The sequence below is a fragment of the Mya arenaria genome, chromosome 11 (assembly GCF_026914265.1).
Source record: "Mya arenaria isolate MELC-2E11 chromosome 11, ASM2691426v1".
Lineage (NCBI taxonomy): Eukaryota > Metazoa > Mollusca > Bivalvia > Myida > Myidae > Mya > Mya arenaria.
In genome coordinates this window covers 27,894,203-27,907,915 of record NC_069132.1, presented here as the reverse complement: position 1 = coordinate 27,907,915, position 13,713 = coordinate 27,894,203, and the positions used below count along the sequence as shown (strand labels likewise).

The window sequence follows — 13,713 nt, the reverse complement described above, 5'->3', positions numbered from 1 at the left end:
AAAACGTTTCTTATACTAAGGATGGTAGAACATTAGACTATGAAATTTCCCTTCAACAGTGGATGATCCACAAAAGATTTTGATTTTAGTTTAAACCAATCCATTTTTGCTCCACTGAGATGACCGCAACATGTATTACCAAGCTGATATGAGTAGTTTTCCTAGGAAGATACCATTACTGATGGAGACCCTTTTTTAAGGGATGTGTTTTTATGGTACACCAGGCTGGTCTAGGGATCCAAACGTTGGAATCCTGTCAAGAATCCTTTAGGACAGTTTGTTCATTTCCTAATTGCCCAAATGGAAAACCTGATTTTGTTGCATGGCACCATTTCTTTTTTTATGCCCCAATGGAGGGCATATTAAAATTGCATCCGCCGTCCAATTTTCTGTGTTTAGGCTGTTACTTTATCATGCAAGAAGGTATTTTAAAATAACTTGGTGTGTTCAATACATTACAAATGAAATACAAGAACCACTTTCCTACCTCAAAGGTCAAGATCACAAAAGGTAAATTGTTATGGAATGCTGCTTATATGCATATTCAGTATGAAAATTAGTCTTGTGCTGGCTTCATCTTTGATATGCACAAAGTGATTTGAAAATAAAGTGGCACATGTCTTTGGCACATTAAGGCAGCTTTTTGCGGACAAGACCCATGTCCCTTCCTCAAGGTTTTTGGTCACGCTTGGGGTTTAATCATTATGGAATACTGCTTATATGCATATATACCTGTAACTTTGTCATGCAGAAAGGGATTTTTAAATTACTTGGCACACATATTCAGTACTTAAAGATGACTTGTCTCATGGAAAGCCCATGTCCCTACCTCAAGGTTCAAGGTCACACATAGCATTTTGGAATACTGCATTTATACAGTGTAGTTGGTCCTGTCTGAGTTTTTACTTTGTTTTGCGCAGAGGAATTCAAAAAAAAAAATTGCACATGTGTTTGGTAAATAAAGATGATCAGCAAGACTCGAATCAAATCTCTACTTCATTGATCAAGGCAACACTTGTAGTAAAATCATTATATAAAACTGCATATCGCATACACAGGCGTAGATGGTCGTGTGCGGGCTGTTGCTTTTTCATGCACAGAGTAAATTAAAATAACTTGGCACATGTATTCAGTACATAAAGGTGATGTGTCACATGCAATACCCACAACTCTACCTCAAAGTTCAATCAAGGTCTCATTAAGAGTTGAATCATTATGGAATGCATACACAGCATAGTTTGACATGTCCAAGCTGTAATTTTGTCATGCTGGGAGAGATTTTAAAATTACTTGGCACATATGTTCGGTGCATAAAGAAGATGTGTCTGGTGCAAGACCAATGTCCCTACATCTTACTGCATCACAACTCCACATTTGAAGTCAACCATCAGTGGGATCAGCATATGCTTAAAGAATATGATAGCTCATCCTGAATCTAAACATATTAGTAATTGCATAATACATTGAACTGGATGGCCCTTCAGGGGTACCTCCACAGATCTTGTTTTGGTTATTTTTGTCGTGCCTTGAAGGTTCCCTATGAGGTGGCTTGTCTTGAACAAGTCACAGGTCTCTACCACAAAGGTCAAGGTCAAGTTGAAATGAGCCCTACTGGTACATTGATAAATTTAGGGGTGCAACTCTGTTTTATATATATACCCACTAATAGGATGTAACCAAAGGCTTTAATAAACATGATAATTATCCGCTTATTGTTCAACTGCATGCTGTTGTTTTTTCTTGTATGGTTTGGAAGAGCATTACATGTATGTCTGTGTCGGAGGTTCTTTCAACAGGAGCAACATGTCACCATTTGGCGCATAGTATTTTAAACCACATAACAGATCTTCATCTGTATTTCATACCTGTCAGATCAGATTTATATTACGGTATTACATGTTTGCAATTCACTTGTGTTGCTTTTTTTAAATCAATGAGTGTTTTATCAAAATAAAATAAAAAAATTGTATTTTGCTTTTTAATGAAACACAAACATCAACAAACAATATATTACTAAATAGTAATGATAGATTCAACAAGGTGACAAAGGATTAGAAAACAAAGTGGAAAGTAGAAAGACAACTTATATCTGATTATCAATATTACCAAAAAAATGCATCATCAAAATGAGCAAGTACAAGTACGGTATATAATATACATGTATATAAAATTACAGGTATACAAACATTTTTTTTATTGTAGAATGGAAGTCATCCAAAATCAACTTCAAGGATAGTTTTAGTTTCCAAACATAAAAGTAAATGTTTTAATAATCAACTACAAAATTTAATTGTTCATTTTTCTACAAAGGAATTAAACTTTCATAAAGACAGGAAACAGTGAACATCTGTGCACTACATTAATGACTTTGAAATGTGCAATAAAAAAGCTTACATTATGATTGTGCAAATAATACTGACAGATCTAACATGATGATTGTGCAAATAATACTGTAAGATCAAAATAATTTCAATATCATCCAGCCATAAAAACATGCACACAAAATCCACACAAAGTTTTATGTTCATTTATCCGGATAGTTGTTATAATGGTGCAAAGACAGCTTATACATCTCTGCGGAACATCAGTTCACTTTGGTAGCGGGAAGTTTCATGATGAAAAGGTGGTCTAAGCAAATGGGCTCGGTCTGGCATGCGGCATTTCCTGTCAACACGGTTCCCATCTTCAACATTGTATGTCATCTGTTCTCTCCTGTCAAGAAACAGGTTTTCATCATGTTCAAAATGGGGTACTCCGCCAAGTTCAGCATTCTGCAATTAAAAAAATATATCTAAAAGCATTCTTATACATCTCTTAAGTTTTATAACATCACAAGAATGATGTTACAGTGCTGTTGTTTTTTTAATTTTAGCATAATAGAAACATATTTATTTTGGAAAATTGGTTTAAGATGAAAAATATTCCACTCGTGATCACAAGTTTACATGAAAATATTTCCTTCTGTGTTTACTCAGTGAAATGAATTTACAAAATTCAACAGATATACTTTTAAGTTTGATTTATCGACTTAAAAACAAATAGTTTATGTTTATGTGATTTATATATCATATGAGATCACTATCACACACTGGCATCTAATACTGATTAATGTCTATGATATATGTGTTTGTATGATTTGTATAAATTATTCCTATTGCGTTACTATCACACAGGGCATCTAATGAAGATTCATGTCTCTTTTATAATTGTGTGTTTTATAAACAATAGTGTCATCTTAAAGATTATTAACAGGATAAGACGGGAAAGCTTAAAGCACAAACCTTTATGATAAGTTCTCTGTTTTTCATGTCAGTCTTCCATTCCTGAACATAGAGTTTGGGTACTTGACCATGATCACGGGAATATTTGGGAACCCTGCAAATACGTAAACATTCATTGATAAATGGCTCTCACGGGAATATTTGGGAACCCTGCAAATACGTAAACATTCATTGATAAATGGCTCTATAGATCTATCCTGTTCTCAAGCTTTCAGGCCTACCCTTATGTTGGTCCACCTAAATGGACGTCAATGAGTCTTTTGACGATTTTTAGACTATGGCAGACTTGTGACAGGGATACACATAAAATGTCAAAATAATAAAAAAAGTATCCCTGATCGCTCATTATTGTAGCTAACCCTTATGTTATAGATCATCTAAGATGAGACCTGGAAACAAAAACAAAACTTAATCCCAGATGAAGCCTACTCAACCAGCCAGATTCCTTTTCAATTTCATCTATTGAAACATTCTACAAACATGTCTGATGAAGTCAATGGTTTACACCAACTTTTTTACGACTGTTACACTTAGCAACCGCGGTTAATTTTGCTGGATGGTAATTAATGGTAAACAGTTTACTCCCATAACCAGAGTTTTCATGTCATGGAACATATACACGTAATTAAAGAGGTTAAAATGAGCTAAGACGAACCATTTAAGACCTTAAGTAATAACTACTTAATTAAAAGTTCATGAAGACGTCTCATAAAATACGATTTATTCAACATATTGCGTGCATAGCAACACTAAAATTTCTTAAACACACTTATTTGAACCGCAAACCGATTTCAGAACGATAAAAATATGTACAGCATTGTTTCCTTAATATTTCATACTATTAATGATTTAGAAACTTACCTTGTCTGGCTGTGAACAAACATTCTCTCAGCAAACCGAGGGTCGATCACTTGTTTAGGTTTAGCAGCCATTTTTAAACAAAAAGTGAATACTCTTCAATACATATTTCGTACTCAATCAGATTAGTACCGGACGGTGATTCGCATCGCGAATTATAATGAAAATGATGATAATAATAATAAACTATTATTATAATATATAATTAAAATATAAAGAAATATATACATATATTATAGTAATAATAATAATAATAATAATAATAATAATAATAATAATAATAATAATAATAATAATAATAATAAAAATAACTAGAGCTATCAGTGGATGTGATTAATATCCCCAAATTACCATCTTCTTGTAATGAGAAGTATCACTCTTAAAGTTAATGATCCCAAGTTCTACTATATCGAAACTTGGAGTAGGATTTTTTATTTGGTCCCAAATAGAAATTAGCACTTGAACATCTAATATGGCATGAACTTTTCCTTTTAGAAAATTTTATTGAGTTTACCTTGAAAACAAAATATAAAGTATAAACAATAAAGGGCAATAAAAATACACTACTCCAGATAATGTTTCTTTTGCCCAGCCGTTCTCATCAATAAAGTCAATATGTGTATGAGTTCTGAAGTCGGTACCCCTGACAAATTTGGAGTTTGGGCGAAAAGTAGACCTGTCCCAGTAAAAATGAGATATAAAATAACCTAAGGGCAATGACTCTAAAATTACAATAGGTTGAGATGTTCGATTTGTAGTTTGGCGATGAGAAGCATGATGTGTATTCTGGGAGTGGATATGTCTGGTCATGATTTAGGGGCTGAGATGTTGATGTGTTATCTATGATCAGAGATGTCTGATGTGCAATTTATAGGTCAATGTTTGATACAAAATGTAGTGGTTAAGATGTTCTCTGTGTATTCTAGGGCTCAAGATGTCTGATGTGTAATCAAAGTGTCGAGATGTCTGATCATGTATTATCTGTGACAAGTTATTTTTAAGTCCCCAAGTTGAAGCTTCGACACGCCAAAATACAAGGTTTTACAAATGACCCTTGAGTGTGACCTTCACCTTTGACCTATTGACATAGGTCTTGCAAACGGCACTACAGCTTCTCAAAGTAAACATTTAGGTCAATTAGTTTTTAAACTCCACAAATAAATGGACATATTGCAGCCCAAATACAAAGGATTTGACCAATGACTTTTGAGTGTGACCTATTGACATGGGTTTGCACATGACAACCAAGCTTCTCATTGAACATCATTGACAAGTTTAATATTTTAAAATCCCAAAATATATGGCAAAGTTACAGCTTGGACACAAATTAATGATGATGTTATCTGAGAATATAGTTGTCTTAGTTGAAATATCAGAAAAAAGATATCTGATGTGTATTCTAGGGGTCTAGATCATAACCTTCACTACACATATTGTCAGTTTGTTATGGTCGGTACATTCTTATGGTCCTTTGATGGACTCTTCTAGAATACTACAGGACCGTTGTATCTAGGAATCACTGGCTAGAATGCAGTCATGGTACTAGTAATAATATGAACCTTCACTAGCGAGATTAAACACATGTATTGTCAAAGAAGGAGATGCACATATTGGATCAATTGTTGGAAAGTTATGGCTCTTTGATTTTTACATAAGCATCAAGTATCTGGCATTTCTCGGCAACCACTGGTTGTATCATAAGTACCACAGAAAGAAAGCCAACACTGTTTCTTGTTGTTTTTCAGTCAAAGAAAGGTGTATGACTCAACAATTATTAAAGCTAGAGCCATGGACCTTGCTATTCACTTGCTTATTGTCTCTGGAAACATATGTACCAAGTTTCAGTTCAATATCTTGAACATTTTTCAAGAAATGTCCAAGGTTATAGTTTCTGCAGAATGCTGCCAACAATGACATGAAGGCTATGGCAATCCTTTTGCCACAGACAAGCTATTAAAAGTGTACTCTGAGGAAACATTTACTACCATGTGGAGAAGTTCATATTGCTAGGCCCTTTGATTGATACATAATTATGGAATTCAACAATGCCTCGAATTGAATTAAAAATGATATGAACCATCACTAAAAAGAGTGGATTCATCTTCTGATTTCTGGTACTAAAAATGTACCCTTTCTAGTTTATACTACTGCAGAGAACTCTGATGTTTCCAACAACAGCCTCAAGGCTGGTTTTCATAAACATCTTTCAGACTTTGTGATTTCCTTGACTCCAGTAAATTCATGGTTCTCACTGGTCATATTCATGATAAAATCATTACTTGATAACTTCAAAAAAGAATTTATTTTTATTTAATTTACTCAAAACACACATCAAACACTTCTTTCAATTGACTGGGAATTTCAAGAAAATTAAGTATAGAAACTACTGAAGATATTTTATGAACACCAGCCCTGGGCTCCGTTTCCATACAGATAGTAAGGCTTAAGATTGTAACTTTTTACCCAGTAGGCCATACTCCATTTTGGGCATAAGCTGCATTTCAATAAAAATATTGTCAGGACATTTATCACTTAGATTCTGGCCGTAACTTTACAGTTGAACCAAAGCACTCGTAAGGTTTACATACTGAGATATCTTATTGGAACGGGGCCCTTGTCTTTAGTTCTCCTTTCCTTATAGACCAATAACAAGTTAATGTTGCATTAATTAATAAATAAAAGGCCAACACATGGTTGCATATTGGATTACTGAGAATTCCAGTCTTACTATCTAGTGGTATAGGTGGCCCCCTCTCATCCAAAAGGTTGAGGGTTCGATCCCCACCACGGTACTTTCTCACAACTTCTTGAAATGAAACCAGTACTGGTTTCAACCCAGGAAACAGAATCAAGAGTGATTCAATACGCTATCAGCTTTCGTCCACTCAAGCTAAAAAAATTAGTATCAACTTATATCCCCATGTGACTCAGGGGAATGATGCTCCCATTGGTGTCATGTTAATTCAAATATGTGTGTTAATTCTAACCATGTATCCAACACAGCATTGTTATAGGCAGCCAAGAACATCATGATTCCATATTCAACAACATCACATAATCAATTAAAACTTTATTTCATAACAAAACAAATACAACATAATATCAAAACAACATTTTCCTTCAAAAATTTGAACTTTTCAACATTGTAAAATGCATATATCTATTTATTTGTACACACATTAGGCATTTATTAAAAAAAACAATTTTAGTTCAATCTAATTCAATTCAATATCTTTCTTTCTCCTTAAAGGAGATATGCAATATATATGTACAAACTTAATGTGCTATTAAATGGATTACATGTCATGTGCAACATATGAATATGTTCAAATTTTTAGTTCATATATATATATATGATTAAACAAATAAATACCCGAAATAATATAACAAGATTCGCAAGATGATACCAGTATACATTTGTAAATGCATAACAACAATAACAACCATATATGTAACTAAGAGAATATGCAGGTTTTTTTGAAGCATATAAAAAGCATTTTGATATAAATTAAAACGATAACAAAAAAGCTGTATTTGTACCATGTTTCAATAAACAAAAAGAACGTAATATCAAAGTGGTAAAATGTATATATCTAGATATTTGTACACACAAATTGATGTTTATAATTACAATTTGCCCTTCTTTGTGCGCCGATGAAATCACTGTATTGTGTTTGAAAATTAATAATTTATTCTCATAAAATTCCCAGATGCTTTGATATGGAGATAAGTCAGTTATTTTTTCCTGTATGCGGTCAACATGATTTAACACAATAAAGGGCGCATTGCGTTACAGACAGAATTAGGTCAAACTGTAAATTTGTTATCGTTCATATTTTGAATTTTATGGGACAAAGCACTGCGCTTGCTACGCTCACTTCAGATATTTTCCATAAAATTCAAAATATGAATTAGAACTAATTATAAAACAATTTCAGTTACATGCATATGTAAATGTTTGAAGAGATCAATCAAATACCAAGTCATACAATTGATATTAACATAATTTACAATCATGACAGTAAAAAATAATGAAATGCTGTAAAAAAAAAAAAGCGTATGAATTATTTACAATACTGTACATGAAAATAATTTAGTTGGACCTCTATACAGTAATTTATGTAAAAATACATAATAATATTGACATAAATCAAATCGAGTCAAGTCCAGTATCCTGTGATAGACAATAAAACATTTCATATAAAAGGTACCCTGCCCTCGTCTGTTTTCTCCCACTTGAACAAGGTATATGACTCAAGAATGGATCAAGGTACATGACTCAAGAATGGATCAAGGTACATGACTCAAGAATGGATCAAGGTACATGACTCAAGAATGGATCAAGGTACATAACTAAGGAATGGACCAAGGCTCATAAATGAACTCAAGAATGTTACTCAAGAATGAAACAAGGTTATTCATAAAAAATATGCATTTATATGACTAGCAACATGTGTCCCAAGTTTCATTTGAATAACTTTAAACATTTTTTTTTTTAAATAAACAGATAATCTTATAATCAAAAAATCATACAACATTATCTTTTAAAACTTCACACTTAAATGACAATCGTTGATCAATGTGTATCTGGATATGTTATTGACAATCACATATTAAGAAAAATATTAACATCACCACATACCTAATGTTTACGCCAGCTTTTTCTTGTGAAAAAAACAACAACAACCTTAACAGGTATTGTTTTAAGTAGTTTCTCAAATATTAAAGATGCGGATATTTTCCAAAAAGGTGGATTAATTGTTAATTTTCACTGGCCAAAAAACTATGATAAGATGTGAAAGTCGAGTTAACAGATAATCTTCAGATACTTGTTTTGGTGTTATCGGTCTTATATATTTAATACCATGTATATACATTAAATTATAAGACATTACATTATTGTGGGACGAAGGTTGAGGGACGGGCCTAAGATTCAAACTAAGTTCTTCCCCTTTACGGCTCTCCCTGGAGTGCAGCAGGGAAAAACATGTTGACAAGCCAGTCGACCAAGGGAGATTGTGCCTTTTTGGGAGACTGCGGGAGGAAGTATAATATATAAGTTGGGTGTCACCTTTATAACCATAAGGGTTTCTCCTATGGCAATGTTTATTATTTTAACCAATCATTTCACTACATTTATCGCGTGACACGTTTAAACCAAACAACAAGGCTTTTGCTGTCCATCCATGTGGGTGTCTTATGTCAACTGTAGGAATATGTGATGATGTTTCAGAGGAAAGATCCCCACATTCACCTCATGAATGATAAGCAGATTGAACTTTTGAAACTGTATCTAGGACTGTTTATCAAGCCTGAGTGCATGCCGAAATGCATAAAGCAATTGAAGAAAATGAATGTAAATGATTCCTGACTTCATCTCCCATCAAAAGCAATATTTGTTCGTAACAGTGCACTCCTCGGCAATGGAAAGGCGACATCTCTCAGCGATGTTAAGATAGTGTAGGTCAGCTGAAAACTGCCTATGTATCCTCGAGTCAGGTACTTACCAAGAAAATGCCTATTGACAATAAACTTCTTAAGCATGCTAGTGCTTTGGACCCACAAGCACAAGGACACTCTATCACCTTGGGGTATCTTAAGAAGATCCCAATCACTGTTAAAAACATCTTGGGGAAGGAAGAACCCACTAAATACAATAGGTACACAGATACATTTCAGTTCCAACTCTCCTTGGTTCCTCTGCCAGGGCGTTGCCCCTGGACTCTAAAAGGGACTTCAGTGGCCCCGAAACGCCAGGCCTAAAATAAAATCAGGCCTGGCCTTCAGCCTGTAAAGGCCTGTTTGTGGTAAACAACTTTGATATGTATCTTATCAATGTTCTTACCTCACTGTTGTTTATTATTATTATTCCATTTTTGTGTGTTTTTTGATATAAGAACAACTTTGATATTTTTTAAACAAAGTTTTATTAATAACAAAAAAACAACTGTCATAATTAATACCAATTAAAAAGATAATTTGATGAATGTATTAATTGCAGGATGTTGCACCTACTACAGACGAAAAACATGAATTTCATGCTGCAGACCTTGGAGAGAAGAATCTTACATTCATTAAAAACTCTGATTCCATTGAATTCAAACCAAAAGTAGATTGGGGGATACAACACAAAATTCTAGATTATCCTATTTAAAATGATATTTTAAATCAGAGGGAATATCATTTATTGAATATCATTCAATATCACCGTCACCGTTTATATGGTCAAGGTCCAGGTCAGAGGTGGAAATAGCCCGCTAACACTACTACTAGTAACACCAATTACCAAACCTGATTGTGCACTCTCAATACTTACATCAAATAAAACATCAGTCAAGAACAACTGCAATTTCAAATTTGTACCAAACCCTCTAAAGCCAACTTCAGGCAACTCAATCAAACTCACTTCCTAGCTGCAAACAATTCTCTCACAACAATTCATTGTGGAAAACAAACACATGCTTCAGAAAACAACAGACACCATCACTATACCACAACAAAACACAGGTTGTCATACATATTCGGGATTCACAACATTACATCCAGTCAACCTTATCATGCTACAACACTTCTTTGATGAAAAAGCAATAGCAGACATACAGCGAAACACCACATTTCCTCAACCGCTCAATATTACAATTAAATCATTCCACATCTATGAACATCAATTTCAAAACCTAATTGCCAAAGACAAAGCCTACAACTTGAATCTTGATAAAATGATTTCTGCTGCTAATGAAGACAAAATATATAGCGATTTAGCTGGAAAAGATTTAGCTGAACCTTTTCTGCAGGACCTTACAACTGACAATGAAACTTCATATTTTGATGCAACTGCATTAGCATGTACAATCTCTGTTGCAATGGCCATAGCTATGCTATTGATGAACAGACAACCCAACAAAATTATAACAGCAATGTTACTTGCAAATAACGTTACAACTTACCAGTTCTAATTTAACTAACAATCAATTATTACTGTGTTTTTTCATTTGAATTTTTTTTATTCTGTGTTTTTGTTTGGTGATTGTTTGTGGTTTTGTATTTTTTCCTTGTTTTTTATTTACCTGACACGTGAATGTTTACTTTATATATATATAACATCATAGTCTTGCTGAATGTTACTTGTATATTTTATTAAATATGTATATGTTTATTGACAATATACTATGTATACGTCGTAATAAAAAAATCTGTCTAAATTACCTTCATTTCACTATACCAACCAACCTGCTATAGTTAAAACAACAACAAAGTCCCCTCTTGCACATTTCGATGAACATTCTCTGGAGTTTTATGAATATGTTATCTGCACATGAGTAATACTTGTTTGTGTATATTTCATATACAAATGACTTAAACCCTTTAGTCGTCCAGTTCTATATTTAGAGATCTCAAATGGAAAAAAGCTGTGTGTTTTGCCCAATTTTGTATTTACCAACATGTGTCAGAAACTGTGTAGCTACTAAATCTACACTTGCCCCATCGGTTACCATGAAGTTAGTTTGAGGTCAGATCTCCTGAACAACTGGAATGAGTTACACATTGAGGTCACAAACCTTTCCAGTCAACTCAATCTACCAACTTTAGTCAAACTCAACCCTATCAATGCTTATTCTGTTTACCGCATACTAAATAATGAAGACCTTTATTCATTGTACTAATGGGTAACACACAATCAGTTTTGCATCCCAATAGAAAAATGAGCGAGTCAGGTCCCAACTGCTCCGATGGAGTCAAATGAAGCGAAACCATTACTTTTCCCAAAAATCAGCTAATAAAAAGGGCCAAACCTATCTTTCTACCAACTATATAATTTCTTGCATATGTTTTAACATCAGACAATATTCTTACCAATTATTCTAAAAAAAAATTCTTAATCATTTCATTTTTGTTGTTGTTCTATTTAGCCTTACATAGCATTATACTTCTTATTATCATGTCTTCGAATAATATACATTTTAATATTGTCAAAGAAAAATATGCTGAGTGCTAATGGTTTAAGGCCATACCCGGTAGTCTCTTAGACATATTGTTATGACATTGTATTACAATTCAGCATGATGATTGTTTATATTTTCAGATGCAAACATGTTCATTTTCATAAATATGATGTTGTGACAATGTAAATATGCATTGTTAACTGTGTTCAATGCAGGAGCATTAATTTTAGTACTGGGGGGGGGGGGATCATCATTATTTCATTAAATACATGTTAAATCTCATTATTTCATAATTCTATATTGCTTCATGTTGTTCTGATGTTTTACATATTGTTTCATATTTCAGATTTATGTTTAACAGTTCATAAAACCATCTTCACGTCCAATCTTATAGTTGCATAAATACTGTATAATAAAAGATACTATTTTATAAGTACAAATTATCAGTGTTCACTTACCAGAAACTGCCAGTTCATTCATTATTGTTTCCATATATATTCGCTAGTAATGTCAAATCAATAGAGTTATAATATCAACTGATTTAGCTCCCTATGAACCCAGTACCCTTCGAACCAAAGCACAAGTGGTTTTCAACTAAATACTGCAAAGATCAGCCAGGAATCAAATTACTCAAGATGTATATATACAACGAATATACTGTCGAACAACCCAGTCTAGTCAACCAAATGGCTGAAAACTGGTGGAGGTTCGAAAGATAAATTGACCACTTGTCGCACATGCTGAGGGTGCCACACACCGGATCGCAAGGACCAATCCAAGACACAAGCCGTCCATTGGTACTGCTAGCAGAACAAGACAACATACAAGCTCTCCCATCCAAGGAAGCAATCCACACAATGGCTGAACGAGGACACCAAGCCAGGCTGGCCGAGGCATACCCATGACTTCAAGCCAGGCCAGAAGGAGCACAAGATAGGCCTGACCTTTTTAAGTGGAGTTAGTTGGGAAATATGATCCCAGTATTGATGCAAAAACTCGGGCAGAAAGGTTTGAGTACTTTGGTCATGTTACTCAAACCAATCTCTTATCACTAGTCATTTTTTTCGGCATGCATCTTGCCATAGGTACTGCCTTTGATTGGTTTACAACATTGTCAGATGATGTTAGAATGATTTCAGCACATTGAAACAAATTTATACAACATTTTGGTATAAAGATAGATAAAGTTCAAATATTAGCTGAATTATTCCACATGAGACAAAGGTCAAAGCAAACAATTAGGGATTTTGTTTATGAGGTGCATACAAAAGCACAATCTGCCAGCATTTCTCAGAAAAACATTTTAAGTGCATCATCATACTGCTATTTCCTATAACCTTTCATGTTAGAAATCAGCGGTCAATATTAAAATGAAGATAACAGAACAAACAATGGCAATTAGGAACATGTCAGTATGGATTGTATTCAAAATTTAGTTTTGACTACTGAGTTGATGTAAAATTGCTAGATGTTCAAAAAAAAAGATTAAGGATACTGTTGCCTAATTCAATAAATATCCTTTATGACTTGTTGGCTTCTTTTCAAAGTTAACAACCACCTACATTATTCTTGACAATATCTGATGACTTGCATTGGCTGGAAATTGGAATGTGCTTGGAAAATATTGAGTT

At 33.7% G+C, this 13,713-nt stretch overlaps 1 protein-coding gene across 1 annotated transcript; it reads right to left on the bottom strand.

Moving 5' to 3' along the window:
• Positions 1-1,964: 1,964 nt before the first annotated feature.
• Positions 1,965-4,219, bottom strand: LOC128209485 (testis-expressed protein 43-like). The gene is made up of 3 exons (XM_052913532.1): positions 4,143-4,219; positions 3,282-3,375; positions 1,965-2,771 (listed from the first exon to the last, which is right to left on the bottom strand). Exons 1-3 carry the CDS (start codon positions 4,211-4,213, stop codon positions 2,565-2,567), a joined length of 372 nt encoding a protein of 123 aa, XP_052769492.1. The 5' UTR covers positions 4,214-4,219; the 3' UTR covers positions 1,965-2,564.
• Positions 4,220-13,713: the final 9,494 nt, after the last annotated feature.

Bases quoted from the DNA above. Each gene is read 5' to 3' on its own strand.
- LOC128209485 (XM_052913532.1), bottom strand. From the start codon at position 4,213: ATGGCTGCTAAACCTAAACAAGTGATCGACCCTCGGTTTGCTGAGAGA. The intron at 3,376-4,142 runs GTAAGTTTCTAA...ACGTATTTGCAG, and splicing joins TTTGTTCACAGCCAGACAAG to GGTTCCCAAATATTCCCGTG. The intron at 2,772-3,281 runs GTTTGTGCTTTA...TTTTAATTGCAG, and splicing joins ACAGAGAACTTATCATAAAG to AATGCTGAACTTGGCGGAGT.